This window comes from Frieseomelitta varia, unplaced genomic scaffold (genome assembly GCF_011392965.1).
Source record: "Frieseomelitta varia isolate USP_RPSP 00005682 unplaced genomic scaffold, Fvar_1.2 scaffold_215, whole genome shotgun sequence".
Taxonomy (NCBI): domain Eukaryota; kingdom Metazoa; phylum Arthropoda; class Insecta; order Hymenoptera; family Apidae; genus Frieseomelitta; species Frieseomelitta varia.
The window spans coordinates 416,173-436,428 of NW_025109917.1; the positions used below are offsets into that span (position 1 = coordinate 416,173).

General features: G+C 48.4%; 1 protein-coding gene across 1 annotated transcript; it reads right to left on the bottom strand.

Annotated features, from left to right (window-relative positions):
- Positions 1-633: 633 nt before the first annotated feature.
- Positions 634-19,483, bottom strand: LOC122527360 (protein bric-a-brac 2-like; the record flags this gene model as incomplete). The annotated part of the gene is made up of 2 exons (XM_043651469.1): positions 19,342-19,483; positions 634-2,333 (listed from the first exon to the last, which is right to left on the bottom strand). A coding segment is annotated over exon 2 (1,128 nt), but the record flags the coding sequence as incomplete, so codon positions are not given.
- Positions 19,484-20,256: the final 773 nt, after the last annotated feature.

Genomic DNA, 20,256 nt, shown 5'->3' on the forward strand with positions numbered 1-20,256 from the left:
CTCTCAATTAGTGCACCATCGTCGAAGCCGATCGCCGGGTAATTGGACCTCTTCGGCAAAGGCTCGCGCGCCCACCGTGGCTCGCTCGCTCTCTTCCCTCTTCCACGCTCTCTGCGCCCGTTAGACGACGTTTCCGGGATAAAAACATTCGGTTCCCACCGGTCGTAATTGGAAGTTTCGCCGACCCTAACCTACGCGATTTCTCGTCTCTGCGATCACCTTTCTCTCCCTTCCTCCACTCCCTGCCCAGCCGTACACTCCAATTATAAACGCTTCGCGCGTCTTTTCCTCGCGCGACTTTGTCCAGGCCGCGCCGCGGCAGACGCGTACGAGACTCGGCACTCGGTTTTTCCAAGGTCGTTTCTCGCGAATTTCCCTCGCCATCCACGCCACGACGCGTTCGTTCTCTCCCACACACACACACACACACGCGCGCGCGCACGCCCGCACACATACACACACAGAGAGTGACGAAACTTTCTCGCTAAAGCGGCAACCGCCCGCGAATCTCGTTAACGTCGCGAAACCTAATTAACAACTTTCAAAAATGCTTTGACGTCCCATCGATTCCCATCTGTCTCTCTCTTTCTCTGTGCGTGTGCGCGCGCGCGCGCGTGTGTGTGTGTGTGTCTTTCTTCTCTGTCTCTTTCGGTCCATCCACGTATATGAAAAATTTCTAGCGTAAAAACTAGACGGAATCGAAGTGAAAAAAAAAGAAAGAAAAAGACTCACCCTTTCCTCCTCGCGAATCATCTCGGCGATGCCAGGCTTGATCTCGAGATCGTCCCCGGGTGTCGGCGGTTGGCCGGCCTGTTGATGATGCTGCTGCTGCTGCTGTTGCTGCTGCTGTTGCTGCTGTTGCTGCTGCTGCTGCTGCTGAACGGAGAGCTGCTGGCCGTGAGCGGTCAGGTGGTTGACGGAGGCGTGGGGACCGGAAGTCACGTGGCCGGGCACGTGGTGAGCGGATATCGAGTGCGGGGTCTGCTGGCCGGGCTGAGGGGGCGGCGGCGGCGGCGGCGGCAGGGGCAGCGATACCGGAAGTTCCTGGAGGTTGATCTGCGGCGTGACGGAGACGATGCCGCCGCCGCCGGGCGTGCCGGGGGATCCGAGGGACCGCGGGGTCGAGCTGCTCGGTAGCATGCTGTGAATGTCCGGCACGATCACGCCCGCCCCGCCGCCTTGGCTCGGGTCCTGATCGTCCGTGGGGATGCCGGTGCCGGTGATGATCCGGTCCGGGCTGCAGTTGGGCGGCGGCGATCTCTCGCCGGATATTCGACGCCGTTTCTTCCTGTGCATGGCCGCGGCGGCCGCGGCGGCAGCGGCCGCCGCCGCTGCGTTCGCCGCCTCCTCCAAGCTGGACGATCTCGAGGTGAGCTCGTGCTCGTTGTTCACGTCCGCCAGTCCGCGAATCTTCAGGCTCTCGGCCACCTTGAGCAACGGGCCGATCTGCTCCTGCGACACGTTGATCTCCCCCTTGTACATGAACTCGACCGCGGCCTTCAACTCGGGCCACTTAATGTCCTTCATGATGACGATCGGATGCTGGCAGGGATTGTCGAAGAAGAGCGCCTGGAAGTACGGGCTGCACGCCGACAGCACCATTTTGTGCGCCTTCACGCTGTGGCCGTCGCAGGCCAACGTCACGTCGACGAAGCTCTCGCTCTGGAGCAGCTGGTCGAACACGTTGGTCAAATTTGTCTGGTAGTTGTTCCACCTCAGGCAGAACTGCTGGGGCGACCCAGCACCGCTTTGCTGCGTCATGTTTTCCTCCACGTCGTCGTCGTCGTCGTGGTCGTCGTCGTCGTCGTCGTCGTTATTGTTGTTGTTGTTGTCGTCGTCGTCGTCGTCGTCGTCGTCGTATCTCCTTCTCTTGACCCGATTCTCTCGAATTGCCGTTCCTCTTTCACTCTCGCTTCCGTTTCCGTTCCCGTTCTTCCCGTTGTCCTTCTCTTTCTCCACCTCTCCTCTTCTTCCCACCGCCTCCACCTCCGCCACCTCCGCCGCCGCCTCCACCACCTCCTCCTCCTCCTCTCGCTGCTCCTCGTTCTTGCACTCGTGCTCTTTGCTCTCCTTCTCCTCCACCTCTTCTTTCTTTGCTTCTTCCACTACTACTACCGTTTCCGCTTCCACTTTTCTCTTCTCTTCTTCGTCCTCCTCTTCCTCCTCCACCCCCTCCTCCTCCTCCTCCGACCTTCCGGCGCGGACTTTCGCGCCTCTTGCCTCCGTTTCTTCTTCTTCGGATCGAGGAAAGGTGTTTTTGTCTGTCTCGGTGGCGCTCCTTTTACAGATTATCGATGGTCGCCAACGCGGCTCGATCAACAGCTAGACCGCATCTGCGAACACACACGTACACACAGCCACCCGAGAAATTGCCCGCCAACCACGCGCGTTCGTTCTCTCTTTTTTTTTTTCTTTCTTTTCTTTCTTTTCCTCTCTACGCGTCAAACAGGTGCGCCACCGCGGCGATCTTGCACCCGAGTATTATCCCGCGATCCAACATTGTCTGTCTTTTCTACCGCGTTCGCAGATCTCTCGCCTTCTCTCTCGTCGAATCTCGTTTCTCTTTCACGCGTTACGAACCGTTACATCACGCGATCCATCGTTTTCCGAACAACTTCTCGCGCCAAATCGACCCGAGATTCACGGCGTCGCGACTCGAGCCGGTCCCGACCAACCGGCTGGCGTGCGCCAGGGCGCGCGCGCTCGCGCGCCACTTTCGAAAACGCGAACGACCGCGGACGTAGTCGGTGCCGCGCGCGCACGCCTCGCGTTCAGTCTTTTGCCGCCACTATTGCCTCTCTCTCTCTCTCTCTCTCTCTCTCTCTTTCGCCTCGTCGACACACGACGCAGTGTTGTCTTACTCGGTCCGAGCACAAACCAACAACAAACCAAACCAAATTCGAACAAACGTTTTCTCCTCCGGCCTTGTTCGTCGCGGGAATCTCACGCTGTCCCCCTTCGACAGACACGCACAGACCCGTAAAACAGCACTTTGACGTACAACGACGAACGAGGCTTCTTCGTCTTAACGGAACGTCGCAACGGGGAGGGAGAACGAGCCGTGCGTCGTGTTATGTCGTGTGTGCGGTCGCGCGCGTTGCGAAGAGCGATGGAGCGACACGAGGAAGCGCGCACGAACTGCACCCCGTGACGAGCGCGTCGCAACTGACGAGGCTCTCGCGGCGGCGACGGTTCGCACGAACGGCAGTAGAGAGAGGTCCGTGAGGCGGCCGAGCGCCGATACGCCGTGTGTTTGCAGCGGTGCCAGCGCCGACTCGTGGCTCGCGGCACGAGGGGCGAGGAAGTTACGTTGAGGGGACGTGAGGGGAAGACGAAGAGGCGCGCGGCCGCCACACGGACGGCGGGGAGGGGGGTGAGTGGCGCGTGGGTGCGACGGAGAGAGAGAAAACACGAAAGAGATAGAGTGAGAGAGAGAGAGAGGCGAGGTTCGAAAGAGAACGGCCAAGGCGGCTCGACTCGATTCCACTCGACACGACTCGACTCGATTCGGCTCGGTTCGGCTCGGTCGGTCGGTCGGTCGGTCGGTCGGTGCGGCAGGGACACGAGAGCAGCCGAGCGCGAGACGAGGAGGAAACGTGCGAACGGGACGGCCGGCCGAGCGATAAAGAAGAAACCGGAGGGGGGAGAGGGCCGTTCGCGCGAGCGAGAGTAACGACGCCGGTGCGACAAAGACACCGCGACGCGCTCGAGACCACGAAGAGAGAACCGTCGCGGGTGGAGGAAGCAACGTAGCTCGCGCGTCCTCGCGTTCCCCTCGCACCGCCGTCGCATCGGCCAATCGGGTGGCTCACCTTCCGATCGGACGCGCCGACAGGCGCCGCCCCCGGAGACCGCCTCATACCGCCTCTCCTTCTTTCTTGCTCGCGCGATCGGCCGCCTCTCGCTCCTCTCGCCGCCACGAAGAAGAGAAACTCTGCCGCCGCGGATCCACCGAGAGGAGGCCCGCCACCGCCACCGCCACCGCCGCCGCCACCGCCGCCGCCGACGCCGATCGGCCTCGTGAAACTCCCGATTCACCGATGACGAAGAGAGAGGAGGTCACGATACCCGCCATCCGATGGTAGTGGTGGTGGTGGTCTCGCTGCTACCACCGTCGTCGTCGTCATCGTCGTCGTCGTCGTCGTTGTCGTCATCGTCGTTGTCACTGCCGGTTGTTCGTGTTCTGTTCCGATTCGCGTTCCTGTCGTGTTCTTCTTCTTCTTCTTCTCCTTCTTCTTTCTCGGAGAAGACTCTCTTCTCACGGCCTATCGCCTGTCGTGATCGACCGCCATGTTTACCAACGGGACGTTCGATGACCGATCATCGTCTCTACCGATCTATCCTCGCCACCTTCCTCATCGTTCGACACGTTCCTCCTCCGTTGGTCCTTAGTATCCCGCGAACAAATGAAAATCTGGCTCGAACTCGCGGCGTGCTTGGTTCCGCGCCCTGAGACTTAAACGAGTGGATCGCCTCTGACTGGCCGAGAGCTCGCCGAAAAGAGGAATCCGCGGTTTTTCGCATTATCGTGAGAAACACACGCACCGAGACGACGATTGTTTAACCGTTTGCGCACCGTTGTCCCTTCTCTCTCTCTCTCTCTCTCTCTCTCTCTCTCTCTCCGAGAGACAGCAAAAATAAATCAACGGGCCGCGTTTAGGGAGTGGTGCTTGCCGATAACGGAGTTACCGGCTCGCCGGTAGAAAGGAGAGATGGCCTCTCTAATGAAATTAGAAGGGTACAAAGAGACGGTTCGCGTCTGTCCCTCCGACTCCGGCAGACGCTCCTAAATGGCTATTAACGCGAATTTCGGGACTATCTCCGTCTCTCTGCCTCGAGTGCCTCCCTCGCGGCACACGGGTCCCTCGATTGCCCGCACCGGCTTCTTCTCGCGAGATCCTTCCTTCCTTCCTTCCTTCCTTCCGAGAAACTCTCCAATTTCGCAATTCCTCTTTCGCGTTTCCCGCTACCACCGATGGACGCCGCGAGTTACGTTATCGTGGACGCGATATTAGCCTACTTGCTCAAACGAGAGTAAAAAAGACAAACTCGAGGAGATCTACGTTTAAATCTACGATGTTTCGTGGAAACCATTCTATCATTCTTGAGCGTTTCGTTTTATTTCGGTGTGCTTAACCTCTTGCGCTGGAATTATGTGCCACGAACGTCGAGGATTTTTTGTCCCGAAATTTCAACGTTTCTTCCAAGTTTTATTAAGTATATTTAAGTACAATCTAGGCAAAATAAATAAAGATATTTATTACTTCTCGATAATTTCTATTCAGTGATATCGTATCGATGAGTTCAAAAGCAAAAGAAAGCGACAAATTGTTGTGTACGGTTCGGTCACTCGTTATGGTCCGCAATCAGTCGCCAGCGCAAGTGGTTAAACTAACCTCAAAGTTGGGGGTCCGGAAAATATATTTTATTTTGTCGAATATCTCGGAAATTACTGCAGGTACTGTTTTTGCGTAAATTGATGGGATTTTCCACTTATAAGGGAACGATTTTGATGAAATTTTGCGTGAATGTAGTTTTCGAAAAAGTAGTCTTTCCATCGGCAATCGTCGATGTTAAAGGGATGAAAAGTAACCTCAAAGTTGACGGCTCGAAATATATTATATTTTGTCGAATATCTCAAGAATTACTAAAGGTACTGTTTTTGCGTAAATTTATGGGATTTTCCACTTATAAGGGAACGATTTTGATGAAATTTTGTGTAAATGTAGTTTTCGAAAAAGTATTCTTTTCAAGTATTCTTTTCGGCAGTCGTCGATGTTAAAGGGATGAAAAGTAACCTCAAAGTTGACGGCTCGAAATATATTATATTTTGTCGAATATCTCGGAAATTACTGAAGGTTTTTGCGTAAATTGATAGGATTTGCTAACTTGTAAGGGAACACACGATTTTGATGAAATTTTGAGTAAACGTAGTTTTCGAAAAAGTATTCTTTTTATTGATAATTGTCGATGTTAACGCCGAGAAATTCCTTGACCCAAAATTGCAACATTTTTCTGAGTTTCAAGTATATTTAAGTATAACCTAGGCAAAACAAATCATAAATTTATTACTTTTCAATCATTTCTATCCAGTGATATCATACCGACAGGTTCAAAAGCAAAAGAAAGCGACGAATTACTGTGTGCGGTTTGGTCACTCGTTATGGTCCGCGAACCAGTCGCCAGCGCAAGGAGTTAATTACTTCTAGACGATGCAAAATTGTGTTAAAATGGTTTTTCGGTGTTTCTTTGAAAAATTTTCAATTTCATCGGTATTTACGGTATTTACAGAAACTTGACATTTCATCCTTTAGAAATTATTCCGCGAAAAGACACCACTGAAAATTCAAAATGTGGAGGATACTTGAATTCTTGTCAGTACACGAAAAGAAGTGAAAAAAAAGATCAAATATTTGCAAAATTAAAATGATCCGAGACAAATTTAATTTAATTTTGTACCGATTTTGTTTGATTTCTTCAATTATCGTTACTTTCAAGCGCGCGTTTCCTTCGTTCGTTTCGTCGCCATGAAGTACAGTACAGTAAAACGTGCCAAAATCACAAATATGTACAAATTTTGCCTAAATTTTACCACAGGCAGCAAAAGCAAATTCTTTTCGACACGACGGAAAGAAATTCCATGTTTTCGTGACGAGTACACTCGACACACATATAAACGATCAATGGGTTAAATCTACGCGCGTCACTATCAAATTCTTTCGCGACGACGAGTCGACTCGTCGTATGCAGTTCAAAGACGGTTCAAAGCGTAAACGCGCGGATCGAGGCTCTCCAGCTTCGATGTTGGAGCAACGATACTCGCGGGACTGCCACACAGAGGGAATACGACGTTCGGTTTTTACGGCTGGTTGGATTGCGTCGCGATAAAAGCGCGAGGGACGTTTACGTTGCGTTGCTTCGTCGCGAATGATCGAAACTTTTCCTTCATCGTCTTCGTCAAGAGAACTATGAAGAAAAACTGTGAGCATGGGTACCTAACAGCCGAATATGGAGCCGAATATGGAGCCGAATAGAAGCGTTCGTGAACGTACGGAGCATCTTTCTTTGTCAACTATGAACGCAATTATCTAGAAGCCCCAAAACGAAGTGTCGCGTTTCTTTCGTCTTTGTCAACAATGGCCACAGCTGTGTACTACTCACAAAAACTAGGGGATATTTCGAAATGAGAACGAAGCGTTTGATTTTTTTGTTATTGAACGAGAATGTCAGAATAGCGAACGACTGAAGTCAAATGTCTGATGTTCTTCTCTAATAAAAAGAAAAAATCAGATGCTTCTATCTTTTATCGCTTCATTTTCACTTTTAAGTATCCCCTAATTTTTGCGTGCAGTATATTTACTATTAGAAACGGTCGAAAACATTCATATTTGTCAGACTTTGGGGAGAAATTACAAAATTGGGCACCGTTAATTAGGAGCCGAATGAAGAGTGTCGCGAACGATCGGTTGGAAACGACGACTGTCACCTTTCGTTCATCTTCGTCAGATGTGAAGAAAAGTTGGAGAGAACGAGCATCGACTCCTCCATAGGCCGAGGTTCCTATCTTTTTTTCAAATTCCGTACCGTGACAACGCGATCGATCAGACCCGCATCTCCTTCGTTGCTTTCATCAGCTCGCGTCGAATGGTGCGCGTATATCTGTCCGTTGCTCGCGCGGCAGCGGTTGCGGGTCCGAGCTGGACGTTGGAGATTTTTTCGAAAACAAAAGGGAACGCGGAGGCCGAGAGAGAGAGAGAGAGAGAAAGAGAGAGAAAGAGAGAAAGAAAGAGAAGAGCCGCTTTATGGCAGTATCCGTTAAGCCGTGGATCATCGTAGGCTGGCGAACCGGCTGGGGTGGCGGCACCGGCCATAACGCTCGTATTTCTCATATCGTTGATACTTTCAGCCGTGCACGCCGAGAAACAGAGAGGAGAGGGAACAAGCGGAGCGTTGCAAGGGTGCGCGAGAGCGAGGCTAGCCTGGGGGGCACGGCCATAAATTTTACTACGTAATATTGTTTAACTGCAAACAGTAGGTGTGTGTATACGTATTATACACACGCAGACGCGTGGAATGGAAAAATTTCGACTGGAAGAAGGCGGGACGAGAACACGAAGCGGTGGAGAACTCGAAGCGTCCGGGCGTCGTTCCGCTGCCGCCGGTGAGGGGGCTGTCCGGTGGAAATCGGTCCCCGCGGGTCGTTCGCCGAGTCGCGGACGTTCCAAGAGAATCGGAGAAACCACGCCGCGATCCGCAGCCATCGACAGTACTTTCGCCACGCGCTCTCTTTCTCTCTCTCTCTCTGCTCTTGCTGCCGGGCCAGTTATGAAAAAATACGAGATGAGAAAAGCGGTCGGAAACGAGCAAACTAACCGTTCCACTACCGAACTCCTGAACGACCTCCCCCGTAAAATGTCGGGATTTTCATTTCTCGCTACGCTTTCTCGGCCACATGCGTTTCGTTTGTTTCTCAAGAAAAAAAAAAAAAAAAGACACGTCGAAGACATTTCGATGGCTCGGACTAGACGGTGGCTGGAAATTAGCCATCTGCAGGGTAACAGTCGCTCTCTGGCCGAGCTCTGGCCGTTCCTCCTGGAATTACAGGGACGCCTGCCTGGCTGCCTTGTACGTATTGTGCAAGAACAGTGAGCAAAGAGAAATATTGATGACGCTACTGCTGGCTGTTGCTGCCGTGTGGCTAAGCGTTCGCGCGTGTGCGCGTGCACGCACGTGCGACGTGAAAGGACCCGCGTGCGTACACATTCAGTCGTAGACAAATGAGGAAGAAAGAGGCGGATGGAGACGCGAGAAGATACGCAACGATAGGGAGAAAATGAGAGAGAGAGAAGGAGAGAAGGTACAAGGGGAGTAACGAAGAGAAAGATGGAAGAGGGGTCGTTGACGGAGGGGAGGACGGGTGCATAGGGAAAGACGGGCAAGGGGAAAACGGCAGAAGAAGAAGAGCAGTTAAGGGAGGCAGAAAGAGAAAGAGAGAGAGAGAGAGAGAGAGAGAGAGAGAGAGAGAGAGAGAGAGAGAGAGTTATGTGCTTAATATTTCAGCATCGCGAAATTCTGCCCCTGAATCATTAATCGCCTACCGTTGCGGTGCCTAGCCGAGTCTCGCTCGCCTCCTCCTTTTCCTCCTACACTTTTGATTTTCCTCTCGTTCTCGCTCTCGCCTTTTATTTTCACCACCCTCTTTATTCCGTCGTACCACTTACACCCTATCTCTGTCCTCTCTCTCTCTCTCTCTCTCTCTCTCTATCTATCTTTCCTTCTCCCGTTGCTATCCATCCACGACTAGGAAAACCACCCTCGCCGGCCTGAATATTTCGACTGCTCGCGAAGCCTAGAAGACTCGTCGAGCTAACCTGCAATCAACGACCCGATTGACCCACCCTCTCCTCTCTCGTCTCTACGATCCTCGATCTCTCTGCATTTCGTTCGGAAACATCTGGAACGAAGCGTGGGAAAAGTTCGGGAAAACGCGTGAAAACGACGAAAGAAGAAAGGTGGAAATGGTGCGGGCGAAGCTTCGTCCGTGAGCTTCGAGGTAAGAGGCGATAATTGGGCCTAGGCGAGAGAGACACAACGAGGACGAGGTGTGGGTGGCGGGAGGGGGGGGGGGGCTCCGGCGGCAGTTATTAGTGGCAGTCGCGGCAGGGCATACAGGTTGCGGGCGAGGTTAACGTAGCACACGATGGAGGGGAGAGGGGCGAAGGCAAAGAGAGGGAGGAGGTGGTATAAAAGGGGAGTGGGTGGGCGGCCGGGTGGCTGGCTTGTACCAAACAATGATATCGGGTATTTGATTTGTAACCGACGACAATACCGACTTGCGACCCCGCATTTCATCCCCCCCTCTTGCCCCCCCGCTCCACCCTTCAACCGCTCCCCGCACGTCTCTCGCTCTTCTCTCCTCTGCGTTCCCTTCTCTGCGCCATTCTCTATACCTGTACCGATACACTATACCCGCGCGCGCGCGTGTCTACGTTCGTTAGGTACGCGTGCACACACACACACACACACACACACACGTACGCAAACACACGCAAAGGGCAAACGGCTATCGATACGAGCGTACACTTTCGCGGAACACGTCCGACCGGCCGGTTCGCCTTTCCTCTCGCGCTTTCTCCCTACCATTCCTCGCTTCACCTACCAACAGCAACATCGTCAATGCCAAATGCTCGCGCGCGGGCAATTTCATCGGCTCTCCTTACGCGCTCTCTAGGTCGAAGTCGAGAGAAGAAGAGAAGAGAGAGAGGAATCGGGCCGAATCCGTACATCGAGGGACGACGACGAGGAAACGAGACGAGGAGTTAACCACTTGCGCTGGAATGACGTTCCACGCACGTCGAGAATTTTTCATCCCAAATTTGCAATATTTCCACAGTTTTAAGTATATTCAAGTATAATCCAGGCATAAATAAATAATGAATTTACTACTTCTCGATAATTTTTATGCAGTGATATCATACCGACGAGTTCAAAAGGAAAAGAAAGCGACGAATTAATGTATACGGTTCGGTCACTCGTTATGGTCCGCAATCAGTAGCTAACGCAAGTGGATAAACTAACCTCAAAGTTGAGGGTCCGAATTATATAATATTTTGACGAATATTTCGGAAATTACTGAGAGTGCAGTTTTTGCGTAATTTGATGTGATTCACCACTTATAAGGAAACATACGATTTGCATGAAATTTTGCATAAATGTAGTTTTCGAAAAAGTATTCCTTTCATTGTTAATTATCGATGTTAACATGCGCTAGAATGACGTGTCACGCACGTCGAGAATTTCTTGACCCAAAATTGCAACATTTTCTCAGTTTTAAGTATATTTAAGTATAACCCGGGCAAAACAGGTAATAAATTTATAAACTTCTCGATAATTTCTATCCAGTGATGTCATACCGACGAGTTCAAAAAGAAAAGAAAGCAACAAATTGTTGTATACGGTTCGGTCACTCGTTACGGTCCGCAATCAGTTGCCAGCGCAAGTGGTTAAACTAACCTCAAAGTTGGGGGTCCGGAATATATTATATTTTGTCGAATATTTTAAAATTATCGAAGGTACTGTTTTTGCGTAAATTGATAGAGTTTTCCACTTGTAAGGGAACACACGATTTTGATGATATTTTGTGTAAATGTAGTTTTCGAAAAAGTATTCTTTTCAAGTATTCTTTTCGGCAGTCGTCGTTGTTAAAGGGATGAAAAGTAACCTCAAAGTTGAGGGTTCGAAATATATTATATTTTGTCGAATATCTCAAAAATTACTGAAGGTACTGTTTTTGCGTAAATTGATGGGGTTTTCCACTTGTAAGGGAACACACGATTTTGATGAAATTTTTTCGTGAATGTAGTTTTCGAAAAAACATTCTTTTCATCGGCAGTCATCGACGTTAACCTCTTGCGCTGGAATGACGTGCCAGCAAAATTGCAATATTTCCACAGTTTTAAGTATATTCAAGTATAATCCAGGCAAAATAAATAATGAATTTACTACTTCTCGATAATTTCTATCCAGTGGTATCGTACCGACGAGTTCAAAAGCAAAAGAAAGCGACAAATTGTTGTGTACGGTTCGGTCACTCGTTATGGTCCGCAATCAGTCGCCAGCGCAAGTGGTTAAGAGAGGGGAGGGAAGAAAAGTGTTGTACGCGTAAGGTACACGTAGAGGTAGAAGTACGTATTTGGCGGAAGATGGCCCCGGCAGCCAGCTGCAACCGACCTATTGACGTGTTAATTGCACCTGAATAATTGAAGGGGGACGACACCGGCTCGATCCCGGCAGCCGGTGTTCCCCGCCCTTTTAAAATGTCCGCCGATCTCGTTAAACTGGCCACGCGCCGGCGAATCTCGAGCCAGAGATTCCACCAGCTCGAGTCTCGAATCTGAATAAAGTTTTCTTTTCAACTCGGCAAAATTCGAATCTTCTTCTCGCGAAAATGCTCGCGAGGCGATCGAGCTTCGACGACGACGACGACGTCGCGCAGTTCGGTGCAAATACATCCTAGTACAATATACGTATAGTTGTATGCAATCGGAAGCAGGGATAATGCTCGAGCCAAAGGCTGAATTATTAAGGATTTAGCCGTGTATCGCCGGAAGAGAAGGGTTCTCGGTGATCGTAAGAATATCTAACCTCGACGTGGCTCCTTCTATTATTCAGCGGGCTGTCATCCCCGTGTCGGGCTGGAACGCGCTACAAGAAAGCTTGAAAGCCCGATCGTATCGCTTATTTCCGATCGGCCCTCGACCCTCCGCTCCTCTATTCGCGCTTTTCACCCTCTGCCCCTCTCTCCCGCCCAATTTTCTTTACTCGTACTTTTTTCTTCACGCGCAATCTCCTCCTCCTCCTCCTCCTACGTTCAGTTTCGCTCGCGCGAGTCGCTGAAAGTCGAATTAGAAATAACGAAGATTTCCAGATTATGCGAGTAGTCAATAAAACAGGGAGTTTCCCAGCCGGGACCTTCGGATCGTTTCGATTCGATCTTTGTCGAGCAATGTTTACTTTTCCCTTCTGCTGGCAGCTGCTCGCAGGTACGATTATACAGGGTGGGCCGGAATTCGTAATACAACCGAGCAGGGGATGATTCTACGTTAAAGGATAAGAAAAAAATTTGGTACAACATATCTGAGGCTCATATCTTTCGAGAAAATCGACTTTAAAGTTTGTTCATCTTTGAGTTTCTACGCAATGAATTGCCTTCGTTGGTGGAGGATGTACTCTTAGCTACTACAAGGAGTATGATTTTCCAACATGACGGTGCATCGCCACATTACACGAGGGAGGTTGAAAATTTTTTAAATCAAACGTATTCGTGTTGGATCGGCCGCGATGGTAAGGAACGTTTGACCACCGAAGTCTCCGGACCTCACGTCTCTAGATTTGTTTTTATGGGGGCATATCAAAGAACAAGTTTATAAAGACAATATTTGAAATATTACACATTTGAAGGAAAAGATTATGGAGGAATTCGGGAAATTAAAAACCGACATCAGCTTACATTCTGTTCAGATGTCATTAATTCGTCGAGCAAGCTTATGTATGCAGGCAACGAGCAGGACATTCTCAACAATACTTGTAACAGTGTACTGTATCGTAGTATTGAAATAGAAACTAGTAATATGGAACAAAAAAATTAATTATCAGTAGGAACACTTTGTACTGCTTTAATCGCGCAATAGATAATGTTTGTCTATTCGGACCGCGGTAGAAGAATGGACAACTAAATCGTTCGCAGAGATGGACAAACTTTCAAGTCGATCTTCTCGAAAACCGAGCTCCGGATAAAAAAATGTTATACCAAATTTTTTTCTTACCTTTTGACGTAGAATCACCCCCCGCTCGGTTGTACTACGATTTCCGGCTCACATTTCGAAAATTTCGGAGGATCCGCGGTGAGAACGACTCGGCTCAAGGCAGAGAGACGTCGAAATGCGGTGACGTGCGCCGCGACGCATCGGTGATTGATATTTAGTCGTGGCACGCGGCGCGTAAGAGGATTAAGGGTCGTCACGCCGCTGTATCGGACAGCAACAGCCACGACGACCTCACGAAGCCGTGAACCGTGCTCGTGGCACACGCCTCGACCCGAGCCTCGAGATGCCCAAACCAGGGGGGGAAGGAAGGGTCTGCTGCATGTCGTTCGAAATAGCAGCAAGGATTCCTACTCTCGCCGGACACGTATATTCCGTGTGTTTCGATCGACACACACTGGTAATCCTGTCGAAATACGAAAAAAGGCAGTCGAAAAGCAAGTTTCCCATCTCATTGCAAGTCGAGTCACGGGTGTTTAGATCCTCATTGGGCAACAAAAATTTGTTGAATAGCCATGTGTATGTATTAGTTTATTATATTTTCTTATTAGTTCAATTTATATTATTTATGAAGATACTAAACAACAACTTTTACAGCGAGAGGATACACTGACTAGATGAAGATATTTGTAAATTTAAAAAATGTATCAAAATATTAACAGTCTAGCCGAATACGTTTGTAATATAATTTTCAAAAGTCTGTAGCTGAGTGTGATACTTGTTGATCGTTTGTTGTTCAGAGTTTTAAAAAATTGAACATTACAGACGCGTATAGAAAAAATATTTCTTTTTCAATGAAACGAATATGATGAATTTACAGGTACATAAAATTTACGTCAACTGGCAGTAACATTTTCTACATATTAACTTTACGTGACAATTTCGGTGATATTTGAAAAATAAAATAGAACTTGACATATAAAATATATCGATAAATATCGTAATAACAATTTAACGACGTAGGACTATGTTTCCCGTCACGAAAATGTTAAGATATATTTGTACATTAAAAAATGTGAAAATTTTTAGCAAAAACACTGAGAACGCTTACCAATTCATCAATATCTAATTTGACACAGGTAGCGATACAAAGAATATTTTCAAGATCTTCGTCCAAATTTTTTCGTTCTCATTTTATTTTTGGCATTCAACGTGTTAATTGTTTATTCACCTCGCGATACAACGTATCAGCTATTTCTCTACGTAGTCGCCGCAATGTCGATCGGGACACACAAGTTTTTCTATTTCCTCGTCGAAAAAAATTCCAAGTCCCGGAGTCTTGAGTCGCGCGTCCGACATTTTTCGCTTTGCGAGCTCGAAAAGAACGCAAAGAGTCGCAAAGGTGACACGGAGGATGTTGCCACGCTTCCCACTGAAATTTTCGCAACAGGTCTTCGACATCGAACGAAATGCCACAATATCACAAACAGCTTGGCGGGATATCATGTTCCGATCGTGAAACGTCGCACGATGATAATAATGACGCGACGAAAGACTTCAGTATTCTTCAGAATCGGAAACACTTTTTTTCCCCCGTAGGGGAACAAAGTGACAGCACGGTTCTTCAATTTGAACGCTGCATCTTCTAGTCTGGCGCGCCGTGCTTTACGACTGACGATCAGAGTGGAGGTGTTAAACGTTTTCTTCTATCAAGTTTCATCGAAAATATCATATAAATCTTTAATTCGTCTCTTTTCGACACTCGTCGGAAATGACATCGCGATGAATCGCGGCGACACACAAAAAGTTACGACACACAAGCGAGCGAGCGAACTTACTCATCGACTCGGCCCGATGATCGAAAGAATCAAACGTCCGATTCGCAGATTCGTCGTCGTCGTCGTCGTCGTCGTCGTCGTCGTCGGCGACGGCGATGAGATTAAAATAGGAAGAACTCGGCAATTCGAATGAAACGTTTGTCTATTTCAGAACCGAAACGGCGTTTGCATACTCGATTCGACCGTCGCCGGCCGAAAATAGATCCACGGGAAACCACTAGCTCTGCCGCTAGACAGAATTGTATGCTATATTGATAAATCACCGGGGCCGCCGGTTACATCGTTATCGCGAGCGTAACGTTCCCCGTTCGATCGGGAGAGCCAGCAGCAGCAGGCGGTAGCTGGCTTCGATTTCTCTGTTGGAAACAACAAAACACGGCGCGTCCCGTACGCGTTACGAAGGCGAGACACCAGTATATTCACTCTATTCAAACGGTTGTATTCGACGGGAGAGAAAGTTGAAAGAAATCGACGACGTCGAGGGTGAGAATTTAGACGACGATGATCACGGTGGCGATCGAGGTATCTGTGTGGTATCGTCGTCGCTGGCAGAGAGGCACCGGGTGTTAACGGTCGAGGCTCAACAACCCCCTCCGCCCCCCCCCCCCAATCGATAATATACGATCCTGCATGATTCTGCTTCGCGTATCACAATGGCCCTCTGGGCAACCTATTCTACGAGCCATCCTGGCAGAGCCTCTAGCTGCTCTCTGCGCGTGTAGCGGCCATCTACCGGTCGCCAGTCTCCCAGCTTGCGGTAGATAATGAGCGATTAGGTAATTAGTTGTCCGATATTCCGTCCGTCCTGCTCCCCGAACTCTCCCCGGCTGGCTATCCTCTCTCGCTCTCCTAGTGAAGTGTCTTGTCGATACTCTCGCCATCGTTTGAAACTTCGCGACGCGTCCCGTGTTGGAGAAACTTGGACTCGGACTCGGTAAAACTCTGTAACTCGACCCGAGAAAATCGTATGCACGAATACGTCCGTTTCGAGGTAATATCGATCGGCGGAGAAACGAGGGGTTGCCACTCGTCTCTCGTCGTCCGAAAAAGCGCGGCGCTGTCCCTTCGACGTGTCGCGCGAGCCAACCCTACGCCACCCTCCCCTCCCCCGTTTATAAATGTAACAATTAAGCGTACGAGGGTCGCCGACGCGACAACGAAAGAGGAGAAGAGAAAGTAGCTCTCTCTGTCGCTAGCGATCGCGCTACAAGTAGGGGTACATCGAAGGGAGAAAGATAGATTAGATCCTTTGGCGGTTGACTTATCAGACTATATAGGCGACTACGCCTGCTGATATTTCGAAAAACGAATTTTACAAAAATACAAAGTACTCGAGTAGAATGTGTACATACACGTGAATCGAAAGGTAAAAAATACTCGAGTAGAATGTGTACATACACGTGAATCGAAAGGTAAAAATACCTGGCGACGAGTCGTTTCGTTTTTGACAAAGGCAAAGGCATCTTCCATCTGCGTACACGTGAACACAGTGCAACAATTCGGAAAAATATACGTAGGAAACGTAACGGAAGAAGAGAGACGCGACGTAGAATTATGTAATTGACCACACTTTACTAGATAATAAATAAAGGTCAAAGCTACTGTCGAATTTTTAGCAGGTGCGCCGACGAAAATTCAGCGTATGTTTCAACATACTTCCAGCGAAATCCGACGAAAGATTTCGTAAATGAATCCTCGCGATCTAACCACCGTATGCTGCCGCGTGTGCGTGTCAAAGTCTGCCGTGGCGAAAGGGCGAACGAAATTGGTCAGAGAGTTTAAACTGGATTAAATTCGACGAGAAAGTGGGTCGAAAGCGGGGGAATGAAAAGAAATGGGGAAGCGGTCCGCAAAGACAAAGGAGAACGGAGTGAGAGACAGAAAGAGAGAGAGAGAGAGAGAGAGAGAGAGAGAGAGAGAGAGAGAGAGTGAAACGTCGATGAAATGAAAGAAAAGCGGCGAGGAGCGAACGTGGGCGAGGGAAGTTAATTCGCGAAAGCGGCGAGACGAATTAAACGCGTGCGGGTTAACGCGCGACAGAATCGTCACTCGGGTCGACTCGCTCGGACGGATGGTTGAGCCGGTCGTAACCATTTAAATGCCCGCCGCTGGATAAATTGTTGCATTAGTCACGGCAAGTTTATATTAATACGCTCGAACGTTTCTGTCGAAAGAGGCGGGGGAGAGGGGCCGTCGATGGCCGCGAGTTTGCTTCGTTGTCGCGAACCGTCTGTCCGTCACTCGTCACTTATCATTTGTCACACGATCGAGCGCTGAAAATTTGGCGCCTCGTCGCTCTGCCCTCTTCGAATCCCTCGCGCCCAACGATTATTTTCCTCGGAGTTGGCCGCTTCGATCGAAAACTCGGCGAAAAAATCGAGGAGAGTTAACACGCTTAACGCGGCGGAAGGTTTCCTGGAATGTGCAAGAGAAGAATCTAAAATCTAACCTCCAATTGTAAATAACAGGTGCTTCGGTTCACGAATGTTGTAATTAGTATAATATCATCTTTGTTTCTATAGTCGTTAAGGCATGGCGAGTCCATTGGTTAAGCCACCTGCGCTGACGACCGATTGCGGACCATAACGAGTGACCGAACCGTACACAATAATTCGTCGCTTTCTTCTTCTTTCGAACTCGTCGACATTACTGGATAGAAATGATTGAAAAGTAATAAATTTAACATTTGTTTGAAATGTACTTAAAACTGAGAAAATACTGCAATTTTGGGACAAAAAGTTCTCGACGTGCGTGGCAAGAGGTTAAAACAGCCGGTTGGCAAAAGTTTCTAGGTTATGTTGTTCTTTGAAAAACAATTGTACAATTTACAATTGAATTACAAGTGCGTGAGCTTTTATTATCGTGATTCTCCGAAAGTCTCGAGTCAAATTTAACTTATAAGAATGATACAAGAATTTTGCCTGAAATGTTTATGGGGGAGATAAGCTATCCCTAATATCTGTCCTCTCTATATTAGGAACGCGACTTTATTGAAATGTATGCTTCGAATAAACTTGCTGGATTTATAAACAACTAGACGCTAGAAAATATTTAATTAAATGAATTTAATTATGTCTTCGAATCTCCAAACGTTGTTAGAAAGCGTCTCGTCTTTTTTCTGCGCGCACTTCGAGCTACTTTTCGAATTCTGAGAAAGAACCCGATCAGAGCCGATCGGCAGTAATTTGTTTTAAATGTAAATAAACATTTCGTTTACTTTTTATGAGTTCCCTTTTGTAACGAGAATGTGAGAACATTTTTATTTTTATTGTTATCTGTTATCGAGGTGCAATCATTTGACTGAAACAACGAAACAATTTCATTTGAAGCAGAATCGTGAAATATTTATGTTTTAATTTGTAATTTCAAGTTTCAAATCATGTTGCAGCTTTTGGTTTAAAATAAAGCAATTATAATTGACATCTTTATTGTTATAAAACATTGCTCTAATTTTGAGGACCCCTGTACCCTAATAACACGAGAAGATAGCACGTTTCTGTTAATTTGACAATTGGTAAAAAAAAAACTAGCGGTGAGAATAAATGGAATTGTATCACAACGCAATCTGATAATATTTAGAAGTGAAAAGTTTCCAGATTCTTCTATTCAGGTCGAATCTACGAAGCTTCTTAAAAAAAACACCCCATGGTCAAGTATTCTCTCCAATATGGAGAGAGGGCATGTTTTTGTCAGTTGAAAAATTGAGAAGGTAGTGAAGAAGGTAATGAAAATCGACAAAAATCTATCACAAATGAGGCAAACTGACACGCAACATTTAGACGAAAAAATTTTCAAGACTCCGTCCATTTGGGCTAAGCAAAAAAAAAAAAACTCGCGTTAGGCGACTTTCCGACGTCGTTCGTAAAACGGTGGCAAACGGCGAACAACGGAGGAGAACCGGGCGAACAATCGGTGCGTTTAATCGCGTCGTTGCGACAAATCGGGATTGCGTCGCGTCGCCAGCGAATGCCAACGCACTCGGAACATGAACGTACATACGTACGTGCGTGCGTGTTCACACGTGTGAGCGCACGCGGCGACATCACAGCCGCCTGACGTAATATTTTTACGATCGTTCGCTGCAATTTCTCGATGACGGCGTCTTTTATTTCTCCGCTGCGACGACCGGACGTGGATTACGTGGCAAATAAAGATGAGTGGCGCGCGTTCGAGATCGCAACCTTGCGACGCGAAACTGCAACGATATATATCGGCGGCGATCGGCCGGACGGTTTGCTTACCTGCAACGTTAACGCCAGCTCGGTCGTCGTCGTCGGGAATGCCGTTGACAACAGAGCTCCGCCGTTCTCTCCGCGACAGATTCATCGCTCTTCCATCGCGAGTCTATGCGCTGCACGCGACGTCCCTCCTCCCAGCAGCCTTCTGTTCATCAAACGTGCACGAGCGGTCGTTAGCTTTGGTTCTTGAAGAATCGAAAGGAGCAGAGCAAAAGGAATTAGGAAGACACGATACGAGAAAGAATTTTCTTACCGATGCGTGCAACAAGCCGAGGGAGAGAGGGTTATTTCGGACGATTCTCTCTCGATTCTCGGGGAATTTGGCGACGGCGATCGAGAAGAATCGTGGTGGAAGGAAAGGCCGGAGAGACAAAAGTTGGCGGAAAGAAAGAAAGAAAGAAAGAAAGAAAGAAAGAAAGAAAGAAAGAAAGGAAGGAAGAAAGGTAAAAAGAAAGGAAGGAAGAAAGAAAGAAAGAAAGAAAGGGAGAAGGAAGGAGGTACGGGTAGCAATGGTTACAGCAGAATAAACTCCTCAATAATGAGTTCCGCGAGTGAATTCCCCCGGCACGGAGAGGCTCGAGATAATAAAACAGAGCGACTGGGACGCAACCGAGCGACGGTGGTAGTAACGGTAGTTGCGATAGTATTGGTGGAGCAGGGGTGGCGAGAGTGTGGGGGTTGCGCACCGGCAAGAGTAATAGTAAGAGGCAATAAAATATAATGAAATAACATCCAATCCAGGAGAGATATTGTGAAAATATTATTACTAACTTATTACTTGCTGGGCACGGTGCACCACGCTCTCTCTCTCTCTCTCTCTCTCTCTCTCTCTCTCTCTTCCTCTGTGTTTTTCTCCTTTATCCCCCTCTTCCTCCCTTTTTTCTCCCCTTTTCTCCCTTTTTCTCCACTCGGGACCTG